Source organism: Elephas maximus, chromosome 18, assembly GCF_024166365.1.
Source record: "Elephas maximus indicus isolate mEleMax1 chromosome 18, mEleMax1 primary haplotype, whole genome shotgun sequence".
NCBI lineage: Eukaryota > Metazoa > Chordata > Mammalia > Proboscidea > Elephantidae > Elephas > Elephas maximus.
In genome coordinates, this window is record NC_064836.1 from 71493300 (window position 1) to 71513427 (window position 20128).

Genomic DNA, 20128 nt, shown 5'->3' on the forward strand with positions numbered 1-20128 from the left:
GCCTTTTGGGAAATCTTCTGTTCTTCTTTTACTTCCTCTTTTTCTTCCATTTACTTTAACTACTCTACGTTCAAGAGCAAGTTTCAGAGTCTCTTCTGACATCCATTTTGGTCTTTCATTTCTTTCCTCTCTTTTTAATGACCTTTGGCTTTCTTCCCATATGATGTCCTTAATGTCATCCTACAACTCATCTGGTCTTTGGTCATTAGTGTTCAAAGCATCAAATCTATTCTTGAGATGGTCTCCAAATTCAGGTGGGATATACTCAGGGTCGTATTTTGGGTCTCGTGGACTTGTTTCAATTTTCTTCAGCTTCAACTTGAACTTGCATATGAGCAATTAACAGTCTCTTCTGGAGGTGGCCCCTGTTCTTATTCTGACTGATGATGTTGAGCTTCTCCATCATCCCTTTCCACACGTATAGTCAATTTGATTCCTGTGTTTTCCATCTGGTGAAGTCCATGTGTATAGCTGCCATTTATGTTGCTGAAAAAAAGTATTTGCAACGAATAAGTCGTTGGTTTTGCAAAATCCTATTATGCTATCTCCAGAATCGTTTCTATCACCAAGGCCATATTTTCCAACTGTAGATCCTTCTGTTTCCAACTTTCGCATTCCAATCACCAATAATTATCAATGCATCTTGATTGCATGTTTGACCGATTTTGGACTGTAGAAGTTGATAAAAATCTTCAATTTTCTCTTCTTTGGCATTAGTGGTTGGTGTGTAAATTTGAATAATAGTCATATTAACCGGTCTTCCTTGTAGGTGTATGGATATTATCCTATCACTGACAGCATTGTACTTCAGGATATATCTTGAGATATTCTTTTTGACAGTGAATGCAACGCCATTTCTCTTCAATTTGTCATTCCCAGAATAGTAGACCATACAATTGTATGATTCAAAATGGCCAATACCAGTCCATTTCAGCTCACTAATGCCTAGGATATCAATCTTTATGCATTCCATTCCATAACCACCATGCATCTGTCAGTTTGTTGTACTATGGAGGCTCTTGTGTTGCTGTGATACTTGAAGCTATGCTGCCGGTATTTCAAATACCAGCGTGTCACCTTTGGTGGACATGTTTCTGTGGAACATACTAGGAAAAAGGACCTGGTAGTCTACTTCTGAAAAAACTGGCCAGTGAAAACCTTATGAATAGCAGCAGAACACTGTCTGATGTAGTGCCAAAAGATGAGCCCTTCAGGTTAGAAGGCACTCAAGATACAACTAGGGAAGAGCTGCCTCCTCAAAGTAGAGTCAACCTTAATGACCTTGATGGAGTCAAGCTTACAGGACCTTCATTTGCTGATGTGGCAAGACTCAAAATGAGAAGAAATAGCTGCAAACATTCATTAATAATCAGAACATGAAATGCATGAAGTTTGAATTTAGGAAAATTGGAAGCCATCAAAATGACTTTACAATTTTATTTGGAGATTGTGTACAGTTTAAGGAGATGTGTACAGGTGCTGTGTTGACAAGGGGTGGCTATGATAGTTAAGGTTGTGTGTCAGCTTGGTTTGGCAGTTATGATGTAATCTGGCAGTTAGGCAATGAGGTAATGATGAGATCTGCTATGAGTAGCCAATCAATTGAAAGGGAGTTTCCTTGGGAGTTTGGACTGCATCCAGTATGTGTGGACTTTTCGGCAAAGCTTGCTGGCTTTTACTCTCTCTGGATCCTGTATCTGGCTCACCATCTGATCTCTGGTTCTTGGGACTTGTGCTAGCAGTTACCCACGGATCTTGGGATTCATCAGCCTCTGTACCTTGTAAGCCAGCAGTCTATCATCTTACCTGCCAATCTTCGGATTCATCAGTCTCCTCAGCCTATGAGCCAGAGGCTTGCCGTCTGACCTGTCATTCTTGGGTTTGTTAGCTCTTGCAGCTACATGAGTCAGGAGAAGCCTCCAGCCTGATCCATGAACTTGGGACTTTCCAGTCTCTACAACCCTGTGAGAATATATATTTCTTTCTCTCTTTATATATATATGTGTGTATATATATATATACATATTTCAGTGGTATTACTTCTCTAGAGAACCCAGCCTAAGACAAAAGCCTACTGACTTAAATTTATTCACACTGACCTATAAATAACTGAGAGCAGATTCTTTCATGGGTCCAGTATTAGATGTTGAGGAAGACACTTGTTAGTTGCTGTTGAGTCAGTTCTGAGTCATGGTGACCTTAGGTAAAACAGAACAAAATGTTGCCTGGTCCTGTGCCATTGCCATGATTATTGGTGTATGCTAAAGTCCACTGTTGTAACAATTGGGTCAACTTATCTCATTGAGGATTTCCCTCATTTTTGCTGAAACTTTACTTTAGCAGACATGATGTCCTTTTCTAGCAAAGGGAAGACACTGGGTGGCTGATAATAAGAAAAGTTGGGTAAAAGGAAAGGATGTGCAACATAAGTATCAGCCTCATCTTGGGCTCCTTTTCACATACCTTCTGATCCTTTCTTCCCCATCTTCCACCTCCTTTTCCCTCACTTTCTACCCCCTCTCTCCCTTCTTCCAATCTCTGTTCCCCCACCTTCTATCCCCTAATCCCTCCACTTTCCACACAACACACACACATCAAGGGTCACATTTCTTCAGGGTATATTGAGAAAGAGGAGGGCTTACTTCTGGTTTTCCTGAATTTCCTCCCAGTAGTTGCTCCTCAATAGCCCATGTTCTCCCCCACTGCTCCCAGCTCTACTGGTCATGCCTGAACCCCGACCTAGTTTCCCTTGATGTGTTGCTATCTTTGCATGGGCTCAGTTAAGAGATGAATGTAGGACAGGCCACACGTCCCTTTAATACCCTGATTCTCTGTACCACCACCATATAGGCTGTTTGGGGCTTCCCTGAAGGGTTGAGGCAACCATGGGGAATTATAACATATGAAGCAAAAATTTTTCAAGTGTATGCTGTATAACTAAAGCTGTCATTTCCCATGTTCCATGGCAAAAATTAAGCACTTCATCTAAGATCCAACTATAATGCTCTCCCAATCTCAGTACTGTAGCTAGCAGATCAACCTTGGCCATGTCATGTAACTCTCCAATCTCATTTCCAGAAATCTCACTCCATCCCTGCAAGGGTTGGTCTCACTGTAGGATTCATTCCTCTTTGTAGCAGTGTATTTCCCAAAACCTGAGTTATTCAACTCAGAATAACTGAGGGAGGGCATCATAGGAACAAATCCAGAACGACAACCTGTTGTGGCCTCTATCATGCCAAGTAGCCCATAAGATAGTGTGAGGGGCCCTCCTATTGCATACTTCCTGACAGACACGGGTATCCAAGCCCATTTCCTTTCCAGGTTTCCTCATCTGTGTGACGTAACTGTGGAATCTTACAGACACACATGCACACACATCCACATGTCTGCACCAATTGTAATTCTCAGAAATTGTTTTGTCTAAAGTTTAAACAACTCCAGACTGAAACAGATAAAGATAACTACTTTTCTAATTGTCCCATAATGTGCAAGTCTGCCTCTACCCAATATAATTGATATGTCATAAGCAAAGATTAACCCATCTCTTTCTCTGCCTTTCCTCCTCTTTTAAACCGTGATCCTCGAAGCTGTCTGGATAAGAAATGGGTCCATCTTTTCCATTTATAAATTCTGATGGCCACTTACTTAACCATGCAAAGAGGATTCCAGAGTTTTGAAAGTACTTCTCACCAGGATTTCATCAAATTTTTGGCCAAGAGGACCTCTATTTCTTCTGTGTATAGGATGGGAGGTGGGAGATGGCAGAAGGGTTACAGATGTTATGTCCTACAGTTACAGATAAAAGGAAATGGAGGCTAGAAGTCCTGAAGGCAAACGGCTCTCACCGTTTTATTTAGGGTTGGGCCTATTCTGTGTTAATAGGGTACAAGGGGGCCTTTCCACTAGCTAATTTATTACAGAGACCAACATCAGCCCAGTTTTCTCCAAAGTCTTTCAGATTAGCAATATGATTTCTAATAATTTTAATTCTAGCAACATTCCAATGCAAAATGATGAAATCCTTTGGCTTGTATAATAATGGTGTTAAAGGAGAAACAGAGCAAACACTAACTGAATATCAAATATGTGCCAGGGCTTCTGTTGTTTTACTAACCCAGCTGCCTATCATACCACCCTTGGCTGTTTCATTGAAATCTTAGTTTTAACAAGTCTACAAGCAAACTCCTGGCCTTCCCTCCCAAGGCTGCTTCCCCATCTCTGTTATTGATAGTTTCATCCTTTTAGGTGTTCAGGCCAAAGACTTCGGAGTCACTCTTAATTCCCCCATATCCATAGCCAATCTGCCAAAAAAACCCCTCTGCTTTGCTTTTAAATATGTCTGGAATTGGACTATTTCTTAACATCTCTCCTGGTCCAGGCCACCCGGATTTTTGTAATAGACTCCTAGCTGTTGTTTCCTACTTCTGCGTTTGCCCTCCCCTCATCTCATTTTTACAACTCAAGCTAGATCGTGTCATGTCTTCTTTTTGGCCAGAGTACAAGCAATTGCCTACAAGTCCCCCATATAATTTGCAGTTTTCCACAAACTCCGTCCACTTACTTTGTTCCAGCCACGCTGGTCTCTTTGCTCTTAAGCAGTCACCTCAGGGTCTTTGCACTTGCTATTCCAATTGCCTGGAATACCCTTCCTCCTCTTTACTTAAGGCCTTTGCGCAAATATCACTTTTTCCCATGAAGGTTTTCTTATTTAAAATGAGACACCCCCTACACATACGCACACACTCACACACACTGTACTTTCTACCCTCACTTCCTGCTTTATTTTCCCCACAGCACATCACCATCTGACATAATTCACATTTTATTTACTTGTTTGTTGTATCTACTTTTCTCCACTACAATATAAACCCATTAAGGAGGGAACTCTTGTCTATCTTGTTCCAGTGTAAATACCTTGGTGTCTAGAACAGTGCTGGCACATAGCCCATACTTCATAAATGCCTTTTTAAATAAATGAATTAATTCTTTCAATAATACCAGGCGGTTACTATTACTCTTACCTCACAGATGAGAAAAAAACATCATAACCAATAAGAACAAAATCCAAATGCAATGAGTTTAAATAAGTGTCTCAAACTTTTTTTTAGACATTATTTTTAAAAATTCATCAATAGGAGACTATTTAAATGAGTTATTGTATATCAAAACAATGGAATAATATGCAGCTTAAAAAAGAATAAGGACACCACAGTCTGATATATAATGATCTCTAAGATATGCTGGTATGTGAGGTATAGAGGTGTGCACCATATGTTATCATTTGTTTAAAAGTCAGGAAAAAATATTCATTTGTTGGCATATGCATAGCCTAAATCTAGAAGAATACACAAGAAACACTGATGCCTGCGGGCTGAGGATAGAAACCGGGTGGCTGGGGTTGGATGTGGGAGAGAATCTCGTCCATGTCTATTTCTACATTTTCATATTTTGAATGATGTAGATGTGTTACATATTCAAAAATAAAATCAAAACAACAGTTTGCCTAAAGTCAGATACCTACTAAGTGACAGAGAGTGAAACTTAAATTCAGGACTTCCCTGACTCAAAAGTCCATATCCTTTCCATTACCCCATACCAGCTTTTATGGTGGGTTGAGTTCTTGAAAGTCATCTCAAATGAACAGGATGCAAATGGATATTGACTTCAGCAGGTCTTTCAGTGAAGTGAATAGCAATAATGTTAATGACATCTTCCTTGACCTGCTGAATTTCTTTTTTTTCCATAGCTGCTGGTTGGCAGTTCCAGAAGGCAATAATTTTATAAAAAGTCCATTGTTGTGGTCATTCTTCATACCTGTTACCATTATCCTCATCAGCAATGTTGTTACATTTATGGTCATCGCAGTCAAAGTCCTGTGGAAGAACAACCAGAATCTGACAAGGTAAGAGCAATGGTGGGGAAGCTCCAGTTAAGACTCACCAACACATTGCAGCTCCCTGATACACATACAGCACCTAGAACAGTTTTCAAACTCTGGGCCACTGGCAAGGGTACCTAGTTTTCAGGACGGAATTTCTCTCAGCAAGTGGATCTTCTCCTTGTCTTCCAAAACCAGTACTACAATGTGTGTCTGCTGTATTCCTGGGCACAATTTTGGGTTAATACCTAAAAACAAAACCAAATTAAAAAAAAAAAAGTTTCTCCAGCAACCCTAAATATTCAAGAAATCAGATCTGAATTATTAAAGAATGAGAGGCTTGTGAGAAGATGCTGGTAATTACATTTTCATTTTACAAACTTGTGGCTGTATGCTATATTTTAGATATGTCACTTGAATCACACAACAGCTGTAAATTTTTTTAATTGGTTGTGTCTAAATACTGGGAGATTTCACTTAAAAATTAGATTTTCTCTTGAAAAACTGGAACGTCTAGCAACACTGAGCCCACATGGGCACATGCTATTGGTTTAACAGTTCCTGCCTGGACTGCTTCTCTCCTTCCTATAATGTTTTTGGCCCCAATAAGCATATTATACAGAAAAGACTCTCCAACTCTATTAGAGTAAAATCAAAGGGATTTATTGAAGCCAATATATCATTCAAATGAGGGAATCATGACAACCTCAGGGTCTGATGCTCATGGATTCCAAAAAGAGAGGTAAAATCAACTATAGTTATACTGTCATATGAGGAACTACAAACATAATTGATTGTTTTACAGTGATTGAGGTCAGTCAAAGGTGGGGCAAGGCAAAGCATGGCCTTTAATATTATTGGTTATGTTAATGCAATTAGCATATATTGATTGGCTAAAAGACATAATTATAAGATGTATGTTCATGGAGGTAGTCTCATGACTGGTCACAAACAATGGCATGACAATAGCATGACAGCTACTGTTGGGAACAGATTGTTTAATATGACCTTGCCCAGAGCATACAATTTCTTGGAGAGATCTAATACAAAGAGTTTTAAATAAGGTTTGGTTACTTATTTACAGTCTTAGTCTAATCATAAGCCTTAATAATAGGGTTGGCTCCTAAGCAAAAGAGTTTGAATCTGTGTTAAAGGTTACACACTGAGCTTTTGGCATTAGTTAAGCCATTTTATCTTGATTATAAGTATCTTTTGATTTTATAGCCCATGTCATTCCCACCTTTTGATCAAAGATTTCAGAGAACATCCTTTGATCACACTTATGGGCATACTTCCCTCTGTATGAATTTGTCACTATGCTGCACCCAGGTGGGAGCTTAACTTTTGTAGTTTATACCTTTCTTGTCTCTCATGTTAAGCCCCTTTTTTGCCATAGTAGGGGGCTACCAGTACCTGGGTTGCTGGGGAGCTCCATTAAGTCCATGCGCTATGGCTGAGCAGCCATCTTCATGATCTCAGTATGGCGAATGGATAGAGTATGGCCTCATTGGAGGAACAACCTGACCTTCTTTTAAATGGCTAATCTAGGTTATGAAGCTTTTTTAGTTTTGGGTTCCCTAATGCATTGTTGATATACATAATTCTCTGAGCATGTGATGAAGCAGATATATCAGTTCTTATGACACATTTTATAATTTCAATAAGAACTATTATTATTAATATAATTAAGCCAGTTTGCAGCAGAGATCATAATCAGAAACCTATACTATTAGATAGCCAACTGAAGATATCAGAAAGGAATGATAAAGTCATAGGGGTTATAGGATGTACCTAAGCAGCTTTTGATGATACTTGAGCTTTATAATATAAAAATACTGCCTAAAGGTAATATGGAAACCCTGGTGGTGTAGCAGTTAAGTGCTCCAGCCGCTAATCAAAAGGTTGGCAGTTAAAGCCGCCAGGTGCTCCCTGGAAACTCTATGGGGCAGTTCTACTCTGTCCTATACGGTTGCTATGAGTCGGAATCGACTTGATGACAGTGGGTTGGTTTTTGGTTTTTAAAGGTAATATACAAAAGCAATAAGGCAACAAATTGTAGCTAGTATAAAAAAAATCTTTTCAATTACTATCATAGGGTTGATGGAACACAATTATTAACAGAAAAATAACTAAGATGCTAAGTTGGCATAAAGCAACCTAAACATAATCCTACAATGATAATATATTTCAATAAAAATGAAGATAATAATTAATCTAATTTAACTGTTCTATAAATCCTAGTTGATAAAATAAGGTAATCTTAAAAGCTATAAGTATTAGGCAAACAGCAATTACTTTAAAGGTTCCCATATAAAATATTCTACCATAGAAGTAGATCTACTTGGTGAAGAACAAATAAGACAGACAGAAAAACAAAGATTATAAAGCACAGTATAAAAATCTTAGCTGCCTGCATGGAGTCTTGCTCTGTGGTCTTGGTTAGAGCTGTCCACTTCTGTTGCAGTTCTCTGCTTTTGAACACCGGGGCAGGTGAATTCGAGCGCCTTAGTTGGCTGGACAGTCTAAATAGGGACCGTACGTAGTCCTAATTGGAAGAAGTGTATCCAGGACTTATTCCCTGTAATTTGGTGGCACAAGGATTAGCAAGGAAGGCTACATACGGTCTTTTCTAAGGAGGCTCCAGGGAGTCTTTCAGCTGATGTTTATTCTAACTGGAACAATACTAGGCAGATTTTGAGATTTTGGTTTTCAGTTGTCGAAAGCTCTTTTAACCTGTGAAAACATTCCTTAGAGTATTGGATTAAAGATTGACAATATTTAATATTAGAGTTGGTGCAAGCAACATAAGGGAGGGCCATTTGGTTTTGAAAAACTGCTTCACTCATCATAGTTATTTCAGTGTTCATTTCTTGTAAACTGTGGGATTTTTTGAGTATATCTCAGTCAGAATTTTGACATGAGCCATAACATCTTTTAATTTATATGATAGTCTGTAATGAATGTACTGTTACTAGTAACTAAAATAGCTGATTCTTACATTAAAAAATGAAAGAAGGAAAAGAAAAATGGTTTCTTATATTTAGAAATCAGAACGTTGAACATCTGCTATATTTTCGTAAACACCTTATGGTAATTATTTTAGTTTACCTAGTTTTTTTAGTCTGTGTAGCTAATCTTGGTCCCATGCTATTCTGGATCAGTAGCAACTTGAAAACCCTTGCCAGTTTCTACACAAGAGTTCTAAAAATTTTTACGTAGTCCAGTTATATCCATGTTTGAAATATTATAGTCCTTTTATAAGTTTGATACAGTCTGTTTTTTAATCGTGCTTTAGATGAAGGTTTACAGAGCAGATTAGTTTCTCATTAAACAATTAATACACATACTGTTTTGTGGCATTGGTTACCAACCCCACGACATGCCAACACTCTTCCCTCCGAAACCTTGGGCTTTCCATTCCCATTCACCCAGCTTTCCTGTCCCCTCCTGTCTTCTCGTACTTGCCTCTGGGCTGGTGTGCCCACTTGTTCTCATATACGTGGTTGAGCTACATGTATTATTGTTTGTTTTATGGTCTTGTCTAATCTTTGGTTAAAGTGATATAGTCTCTTTTTATTGCATTTTCAGTGACTCAACAAGGTAAAATTTATCTGTGAATGACACACTTAAAAATGGCTATGGTTAACATAGAATAATAATTCTTAAAAGTGAAAAGACCTAATGAGTATTAACTACAAAAGGTAAAACCAAATAAAAGCTTTAGAAAAAAAAAATCCCTAAATGTAATAATTAACCTCATTTCTAAAGAGCTTCAGCTATAATATATAATAATCTTGAAACATAGCACTATATAGTCAGGATATATTAAGCTAAACATTTGAATGGCAGTAAAACCACTATGGATAAATGCTGTAAATTCCCTAACTAAAACCATTGCCTTTGATGATGCTAGATTTAAAAGAGAGTTGCAACCAAGTTAGCAATTGAAACAATGAAATTATTACACAGTATCATGTGCTTGTTGTTCAGTATTAGGCAATATTACTGACATAAACATTTTAAGGCAAAGAAGACTTGGTACTTTTCCAGATTTGACACCATGTTTTATGTAATTCATAACACATTAAATAAAGCTTTTTAGCATTTTTTTCTTTATGAAACAGAAAAAAATTCTTTGTGACTTTCCATGAAGTTTCAAGTTGTCAGTAGTTTATTTTAGATCACTGAGAAACAATACTTGTTATTTAATCAAGGATTTTTAAGGTAAAAACCTTATTTTTTTCAAAACCATGTAGCTATGTTTTGACATAGTAATCTTATTCTAATGACAGGATGAACCGTGGTCTTTGAGGCAGATTGCATAAGAAATGAATTAACTTTTCAACCTAGTAATCAAAGAAAATAGTGTTATTTTAACAGTGAGAAACCCAATTTTTTGTTTTATGGTATTTGATATTAAAAGTTTTTAAACATTCCATAAATAAACCTATTAAATTTTAGCCAGACAGATACCTGATTATATCAAATAAATTTTCCTTTTTTATAAATTTTTTGAACTTTGTCTTTTCTACAATCTTTTAAGGGGCAATAATGAGCATAGTTATCAGCAGTCCTATATATAAATATGTATCTTTTCTCTGTCATAAAAAGAGTATAAACTTGGATATTAACTTGATTTAATATCAGTAAGTTGCCTAAAGGTCTTGGAAATTACCTCTCTCTTTTTTTTTAATATAAAACATTTTATGTAATACTTAGCTTAAATTACTTAGAAAGGTTTTGCTTTTAAGATTGATGTATGACAGAATATAAAAATCTTTGTCAGAACAAATTCACCTTTATTAATTTTTGGAAATATTTGGACTTTTAAACTTATATCAACACTTTTTATTATTAAGCCAATTAGACTACATTCTTTGAAGAAATACTGAAATCTAATTTAATAACACAGTCCAGAAGTAGTAGATTATCATATTTTTATAACCTTATCTTCTAGGATCCTTTAAAGAAGCATTTTAGAATAATTTGTGTCTTTTTAGGGCCTTGTTATGCCCATTAAAATAAATAATTTATCATTTTTTAGTGCACTTTTCTAATATACCAATCTATATTAAAGTTTCTTAGAGTAATTACCAAAAAATTCCAGGCACTAAAAGCAAGTTTCCTTGGAAGAGAAAAGACAGCCTTATGAAAAACAGTAAATGCCAGCCTTAAATTTGATAAAAGACCAAAACTAAAACAACATTAGAGACAAGCTCTTTAACAACATGAAACAGAAAAACTATATAAATTTACCTGTCTGTGAGGCCAGCTCCAAACTCAGGCTTGTATAATACCATATAAGACAAGAAACTTAGGTTTTTAACATACTGATTTTGGTTTAATCTATAGGGTTGCTATGAATCAAAATCGACTCAACAGCAATGGGTTTTTTTTTTTTTTAATTCTAATTTGTACAGAGAACTCAATTTTTCAAAGTCAAATGCTAAATTTCTCTTAACAAGTGCATGCCAGTGGTCAAGTTGACGTTCCTCGTCTTACTAAGTAACCTGTATGTTCAGAAAATCAGGACTTGCACCAAGCCAACAGACACAATCCTCACGTGCACCAAACCTGACTGTGCACTGATGAAGTAAACTGTAGGTGCTGGCGACCAAAAGGTGTGCTGAGCCTGATGCACCCCTAGAGAAACAAAAGATAAAGGTTTGCATGGAGAGTTATAACCTTTCGTCTGCTAGATAGTGGACGTGTCCTGCTCAAAGCTTCTACAAGATGTTCAAACCGGGAACAGAAGCAAAAGACAAGTTCAAGAGACAGACTGAGAACTTTGGTACTCCCAGGGTCTAGTTAAAATCTAACAGAGGATTCAGCTGCTAGGGTATTTTGAGGCTTATGAAACTCAGGAGCACTTCCGAAAACGGCCTTGTCAGGCTTAAAACGAGAGACTAGTTCAGACGCGGAGCCTGCAATTTTTAAAACAACCGCTAGGTAGCAATCTTGTCACATTTAAAATAACAGCGAAGGCTCGAAACGTTGGTTAAGGAAAAAAGGAGCTCTCAAAATGTCCAGAGCCTGAAGAAAGATGAAAGACCGAAACCTCAAACCTTGAATTAGAAAAAAGAAAACTGAGAGAAAAAAATAAAAATGAGTGTGAACGCACCTAACAGAAACACCCAAACCTTAGTTAAAACCATAAACCTCTAACAATCTCATTCAGCCACCAACAGGAGAGTGAAAGCGGAGAGTGGCTTGGATAAATCCCAAAGATCTGCACGGAAATGCTTGGGGTTCTATTTCGGGAGCATTCGCCTTCCGGCAGGTCCCGAGGGGTCCGAGGAAAGGGGAGGGGGCACAAGGGGCTCCCAGTTTCTTAGCTCTTCAGGTTCGCCAGGTGCAGATGTCTCCAAACCCTACCGACTGTGCCAAATGTTGTAGAGAAAAGATTCTCCAACTCTCTTAAAGTAAAATTAAAGAGATTTATTGAAGTCAGTGTATTATTCTAATAAGGGAATCGTGAAAACCTCAGGGTCTGAAACTCATGAATTCCAAAGGGAGGGGTACAAACCAACCATAGTTACATTGTCTATGAGGAACTACAAACATCATATTCTGATTGGTGAAGTCAGTCAAAGGCAGGACTAGGTCACAAACAATGGCATGAGGGCTCCTGTTGCGAGCGGCGTGTTAACCATGACCTCGCCCGGAGCATAGGATTTCTTGGAGAGGTCTAACACAGAGTTTTAGGTAAGGTTTGGTTACTGATTAACAGCCTTAGCCAAATCACAAAGCCTTAATAATACGGTTGGTTCCTGAGCAACAGAGTTTCTGTGTTAAAGGTTACACACTGAGCTTTTAGCATTAGTAAGCCGTTTTATTTTAGGTCATAAGCTTCTTTTGATTTTAGATCACATATCGCGCATTTGCCTTGTCATCCTGATGTACAGCAAGAACGTTCAGTTGGAAAGAAAAAGAATAAAACCCATCACCATCGTGTTAATTCCAACTCATAGTGACCCTATAGGACAGGGTGGAACTGCCCCGTAGAGTTCCCAAGGAGCACCTGGTGGATTTGAACTGCTGACCTTTTGGTTAGCAGCCATAGCACTTAACCACTATGCCACCAAGTAAGAATAAAAACTATTAATTACACACATAGGCACACATTTCTCCCTGCCCTCCAGCATTCAGTCGGTTAGAACGTGTTGCTAATGAGGCTATGAGTTCAGTTTTGATTCCACGAGACTCTGCTCGACCCAAGTAGACTTACTGTAAGCACATCGGTAAGCTTTGTTGATCACCAAATTGATCTGCTTGGTGTGAATAGATGAGTGCAAACAACCGTCACTAGTGGAAAAATAATCCTAAATACATGGCTTTACAGATCAAGGGTAAGTATCAACATTCCTGTAGGAATGACATTCCACATTGAGGGGAAAATACTATTACCAATAATCGTTAAAACTTATCTTTTAGTAGCAATGCAGAAAAACCCTGGTGAAGTCTTCTTAACCTATTGCAAATTAAGTTATATTTTTTTGGTATTATATAGTAACACTTTTGGCTGCAGGCACCAACCAAACCCAGCTGTATTTCTAAGTTTTTGATGATAGTCAATGGTTATTAAATTGGCCTAGTTACAATGATAGCATGCTAAGCTAATTGTTGAAAAAAGTGTCATCTGTGCATCAGTTAGCTTTTGATGCATAACAAAGCACCCCAAAACTTAGTGGCTTAGAATGAAAGATATATATTATTTGTCATTAGTTTGAGTCTTGGCTGAGCAGTTCTGGTCTTGGTCAGTTCGCATGCAGCTGGATGACCTAGGATGGCCCACTTTCATGTCTGGTTGGCAGTCTGGTAGGTATTAGGGGAGGGGGCTCAGTTGGGAAAGTTCATCTCTGCTCCACATTGTCTCTCGTCCTATATTACACCAGCCTGGGCATCTTCACATCATAGTCTCAGGGTTCCAAACAGCAGTAAGAGGGCAAGTTCAAATAAGCAAGTGTCTTTAAGCCTCTGCTTGCGGCATATTTGCTAATGTCCCACTGGTCAGATTAAGTCACGTGGTCAGATTCCAGGGATATAGAAATAGATTCACTTCCAAAAGATGGCATCCATTTTTGCAATCTACTGCATTCTCCAATCTTTCTCTGAATTTTTCTTAATCGCTATGAAAATATAAAATCTAATGTTTTTGAGGTTTAGTCAGGTTTTACCAGCCAATGCCCATCCTTCCAGCCCATTTCTACTTTATTGTCATGACTGTTATATGGTCTTCTCCTCTCCTGTCTCCTCATACGTTGGAGCCTCTTTGACCAGTACTTTCTCTATTTAAGTTCATAAGAAATGCTTGATATTAGCTGAAAGCTAAAGCACTGGTCTTCAACGTATGAGCCTAAGGTCCTGATACGGTTCAGAGTTATCTCCAGAGGCTTGTAAATCTTAGGTGCACCAAGCTTTGTTCTTTCAATATGCACTTTGGGAGAAAAAAAGTTATGTGGCAGAGGTTTCTGAGAAACTGTTTGACAGTCTTAAAAAGTGGTCCTTTTCCAAAAAAACAAAAGGAACCATGGAGCTAGAGAGTGTCCCTTATGTTACACATAAACATTTCAATGAGGGCTTCTAGCAAATCATATGGTGGAAGCTTTAGGGAACTGAACCCTCTGGCAGATACAATGTTAGGAATGTTGGGTGGTGGAACATGGAAGGGAAGAGGAAATCATTATTTTCTTCAGATTATACTACAATTAGTAGCCTTTTCTCTTCTTATATTCTAAGTTGGCAGGGCAAACTTCATGGGATGCACCCTGTGTGGCTGCACGTGCTTGGTTTAATGCTCTGCTCTTGCTATCTTGAAATTCTTAATAATTTTTAAACAAAATGCCAGTACTGTCATTTTGCCCTGGGCCCTGCAAATTATGTAGCTGTTTCTGAGAGCTGTTATTGTTATTAGGTACCGTCGAGCTGATTCCGACTCAGACTGGTGCTGTATACAACAGAACAAAACACTGTCCTTGTCCCAGGCCATCCTCACAATCCTCGTTACACTGGACCCCATTGTGGCAGCCACTGTGTCAGTCCATCTCGCTGAGGGCCTTCCCTCACAACAGGCAGGACAAAAGGATGACAAGGGTACTCTTAATTACAAAATATCTTAGTTACTTAGTGCTGCTATAACAGAAATACCGTAAGTGGATGGCTTTAACAAAGAGAAATGTATTCTTTCACAGTTTAGGAGGCTAGAAGTCTGAATTCAGGGTGCCAGCGCCAGGGGAAGTCTTTCTCTCTCTGTCGGTTCTGAGGGAAAATCCTTGTCATCAGTCTTCCCCTGCTCTAGGAGCTTCTCAGCGCAGGGACCTCAGGTCCTAAGGACACACTCCCCTCCTGGTTCTTCATTCTTGGTGGTAGGAGGTCCCCCTGTCTCTCTGCTTGCGTCTTTTATATCTCAAAAGAGGTTGACTGAAGATACAACCTAATCCAGTAGATTAACTCCTGTCTCATTAACATAATGGTCTCATTAACATCATAGAGGTTAGGATTTACAACAATAGGATAATCACGTTAGATGACAAAATGATGGACAACCACACAATACTGGGAATCATGGCCTAGCCAAGTGCACACGTGTTTTGGGGGGACACAATTTAATCCATTACATAGAATCAACCTCTTTCTGTGTCCTTGGCTAGTGAGAAATGAGGAATATATCCAAATATAAACAATGCTACTTGTTGGATTTAGGTTTAGTAACGGTCAGAAGCACTTTTTATATTTAGTTAAGCTCCTTTGAAAACTTCCGCAAAATGGAGATAAAAACAAAAAAACCTGTTGCCGTCGAGTTGGATAGGTATCCAGAAAAGCCATCTCAAAAACTGAAAGCTATTGCGCCTTTTCATAGCTTTTGCAAGAGGAGCTCTCCTGCTAGAGGAAAATTTCAGAGAGTTCGTGCTAAATTCAGAAACTTTTGAAGTGGTCAGCAAGTATCGTGATCTCTGATACTTTATGACCTCTTATAGCTGGGTAAAATGTATTTTACAATTGTTGAGGACCATACAAACACAGAGGACTTCTGTTTTAATGGGTAATAAGAGAATCAGACAGCAAGAAAGTAATTATTTCTTAACCAAAAGTGAAAAAACGACGACGACAACAACAAGAGAGAAATCTGTCATTTTTGATATAGAACGAGTATCTATATTTACGTTTAGGTTTACTTGGAGCCTTCATTTGATTTTTATTAATGAGATATCCAAAGCTTTGTGTTTTAAATTTTAGTTTTTCTTTCATGGGTGGAGCCCTGGTGGCACAGTGGTTAAGAGCTTGGCTGCTAACCGAAAGGTTGGCTGTTCGCATTTACCAGCCACTCTTTGGAAACCCTGTGGGGAAGCTCTGTCTGTCCTATAGGGTCGCTGTAAGTCAGAATCGACTCAACGGCAAAGGGTTTTTCTTTTCCCCATTGGTGACTAATACATTTTTACACCACATTAGCTGAATTTTTTAAAAGTCCCTTTATGTCCAAGTAATTTGTTTCATAGTCTCTCTTTTATCAGATTTGATTAGATTATGTCAACTCCCATTTCTGGTTTCATAGTTTCTCTTCTCAAACAGGAGACTTATATTATTCTGTTTCAACAAATATATATTACAAGAGAGGAGAAAAGCCAGAAGCACTACATTTCAAAAGAGATCAAATGATACAAGCAAGCCTCTCTTGTTAAGAGAAAGCTTCTTGATATTTTATTATGGATGACTGTGATAAATATTATCATCATCGTCATCATCATCGTGATTATTAATAGAAAGTACTTACCAAAATCTTGCTACATATTAGTTGGTACTTTCTGTCTGCTCTCACTTCACATTTCCAAATCTATGAGTTGGCTACTACTCTATCCCCATTTTACAGGTGAGAAAAGTGAGAGCACAAGAAGGAAGAGGATCACTCTACACCTTAATCATGTTTCTGTCCCTTGTCAACCAAAGGCACAGGAAGGCCCCAAAATGGAAACCCTCACTGGCTACTCTTGTAGTAGTAATCACTAAATTAAAATTCTGTTCTAATGAAAAGTTGATTCATAGTGAAATTTGCTTGCAATAGTATTTAAGGAACTGTTTATGCCTGAGCTTTTTTAAGCAGCTATCGATATAATTTTTTTGTTTGTTTGTACTTTTCCCCCTTGTTATTGTTGTATCAATATATTTTTTTCATAAAGCTTGCTAAATCAGATTTTCTCCAGAGTGACTTAAGTTTGCCCACCTGAGGCATGATATTGTTAAATGGAGAGTTTATGGGCAGTTGAATATGTATTCTAAGTAGGTGGGTGACAATGAATAGTAATAAGGAGACACCTGAATGAACTGTATTTCTTTCTTGCTTTCTCTTATCTAGCACAAAAAAGGTTTCATCCATGAAGAAGATTCTTAGCACATTGTCTGTGGCTGTGGTTTTTGGAATTACCTGGTTTCTGGCATATTTCATGCTAATTGGTGACGAGAACATCAGTGTCATTTTCAGCTACATATTCTGCATTTTGAACGCTACTCAGGTATGGTGTGGGTTGGTCTGAAAGTAGCAGACCACGCAGAGGTGGAGGTGATACCACCCTAGACCAAACTTTTCTCCTTTTGAAGTTCCCTGAAGGCCATTTGGCTGCTAACTGAAAGGTTGGCTGTTAAACCCACCAGCAGCTCTGCAGGAGAAAGATGTGGCTGTCTGCTCCCATGAATATTATAGCCAAGAAAACCCTATGGGGCCATTCTACTCTGTCCTGTTGGGTTGCTAGGTGTTGACTCGACTCGATGGCAATGGGCTTGGGAAATGGGAAGGCCGTTGCTTACCGTTAGAGGACTCTGGTTAAAGCACTCAGGTGCTAACTGAAAGGTCAGTGGTTCAAACCCACCAACTAATCTGCAGAAAAAAGTTGTGGCAGTCTGCTTCTGTGAAGATGCACAGCTTTGGAAACCGTATGGGGCAGTTCTACTCTATCCGATAGGATCACTGTGAGTCGGAATCTGCTTGAGGACAGTAGGTTTGGTTTGGGTGGGTATTTTTCATATAAGGGGACCTGGTGGTGCAGTGGTTAAAGTGCTGGGATGCTAACCAGAAGGTCAGAAGTTGGAGCCCACTAGCCGCGCTGCAGAAGAAAGATGTGGCAGTCTACTTCTGTAAAGATTTACAACCTTGGAAACCCTATGGGGCAGCTCTACTCTGTCCTACAGGGTCACTAGGAGTTGGAATCACTCGAGGGCAGTGGGTTTGGTTTTTGATTATTTTTCATATGCCTTGGGGGAAGAGGAAGGAAATGCATAGCAATGATTGCTCACCAACCGTCTATGACACTCTACTACACCCTCTCCTGAGCTGGTGGTTGTATGATGTAAATGCCATGGCTTGGGCCGTTTGAGTCCCTCTGTTCTGAGTAGAAGAGATTTCTTTAAGCAACTAGCTTAGGAAACACCTCCTTTCCTTTCTCCCAATGCAGCAGGTTCGTGGTATGAACAATGTTACAGTTATTGATGAAGTTTGGACCCCTGTAAGGATGGCTAATTTTTTTCTTTCAATTCTATTAAATTAATTAAGGCTTGCTTTATGTCCCAGCATTTGGTCTATCTTAGTTGGGGGTGGGGAGAACTTTTGCACTTTAAAAGGACATGTATTCTGTAGTCTTTGGGTGTAATGTTCTAAAAATATCAGTAAGGTTAAAGTGTCAGCGTTGTTCAGGTCTTCTGTCTTTACCAATATTTTAATCTGGTTCTCTCAGTTGCTGAAAGAGGAGTGTTAAAATCTCCAACTATGTTTGGATATTTGTCTATTTCTCGCTTTAATTCTGTCAGTTTTTGCTGCATGTATTTTGAAGCTGCGCTTTTAGATACGTTTATGATTGCTATGCCTTCTGGTTGAACTGGCCTTTTCATCGTTTTGAAACGTCCCTTTAACTCTTATAATATTCTGTCATGAAGTTACTTTATCTTATATCCAGGGGGGTTTAATATACGCCAGCCTCTTCTTTTGTGTACTGTTCGTATAGTATATATTTTTTTCGTTCCTTTATTTTCAACTTTTCTATGCCTTTATATTTAAAGCATTTTCTGTTCTTAAAGCATATTTATTTATATTCTTCTCTTTCTTTTCTTTTGTTCTTCCCATCCCTATACCATCCCTTTTTTAAGAAAAAAATTTTATTTTGAAATAATTTTAGATGTATAAGAAGTTACAAAAATAGTACAGAGAGTTTCAGAGTATCCTTTACCCAGCTTCCCCCATGATACCATACTATGTGATTATAATACGTGACCAAACCCAGGAAATTGACATTGGTACCATCCATATACTATTAATTTATTCATAGACTTTATGTCTTTGAAGTGATGGCTTTAGTTCTAGCTGTATTAATTTGACTATAAATTAAATAAATATAATTTAATATCAAGTACAATAGAATTACTATAGTTTTGTAAACGCATTGGTCTCGTCTTTTACTTTAAAATTAGCTTTTTATGCATGGAAGTCTCACTTCCTCAACTAGAGTATCAGCCCTCTGCATGCAGGAAGCATGCTTGTGTATATCTTTCACAGTAGATAGTGTCTTCTTCAAAACCAGGATGGGCTATAAGAAAATGCGTTGCTGTTGAGTTGATTCGGACTCATGGTGACCCACTTGTTACAGAGTAAAACTGCTGCATAGAGTTTTGTTGACTGTAACCTTTACAGAAACACTTGCCTGGACTTTCTTCCACAGAGCTGCTGGAACCACTAGTAAACCACTCGTACCACTCAGGCTCCTATGTTGTTGTTGTTATTGTGTGCCTTTGAGTCCATTCGGACTCATAGTGACACTACAGGTAGTCGCCGACTTACAATGTATTCGAGCCCCAACAAACCACGCTTAAAACCGTCTGTTGTTTTTGTTTTGTACTTCTTATCATCAGTAATATGTACTGCATATGTTGCAGCATGTAATTTGCTGATATTGTCATTCTCAAATGTTTATTTGCAGATATTAATATGTGATGTTTCCAACTCCCAAAGACAAAGATCAGGTTTATAAAGATATTAATAGTAAAAGGCAATAATAATGAAAAGTTAAAAAAAAAAAAAGGCATTCAACTTATATCAGAACTGACTGACGACAGAGTTGTCAAATGGAACCCTGTCGTAAGTCAAGGACCACCTGTATATGATACAGTACAACTACCCTATGGGGTTTTCAAGGCTGGAATTTTTATGGAAGCAGGCTGCCTCATCTTTCTCCCGTGGTGCAGATGGCAGGTTTAAACTGCCGACCT

General features: G+C 38.3%; 1 protein-coding gene across 1 annotated transcript in view; it reads left to right on the forward strand.

The window, feature by feature from the left end:
- The window catches only part of ADGRG7 (adhesion G protein-coupled receptor G7), an 88492-nt gene that overhangs the window by 61523 nt on the left and 6841 nt on the right, over nt 1-20128 (forward strand). Inside the window, exons 14-15 of the mRNA XM_049857879.1 lie at nt 5750-5905; nt 17232-17388. Of these exons, the coding sequence (XP_049713836.1) occupies nt 5750-5905; nt 17232-17388 (313 nt within the window). The remainder of the gene's footprint in view (nt 1-5749; nt 5906-17231; nt 17389-20128) is intronic.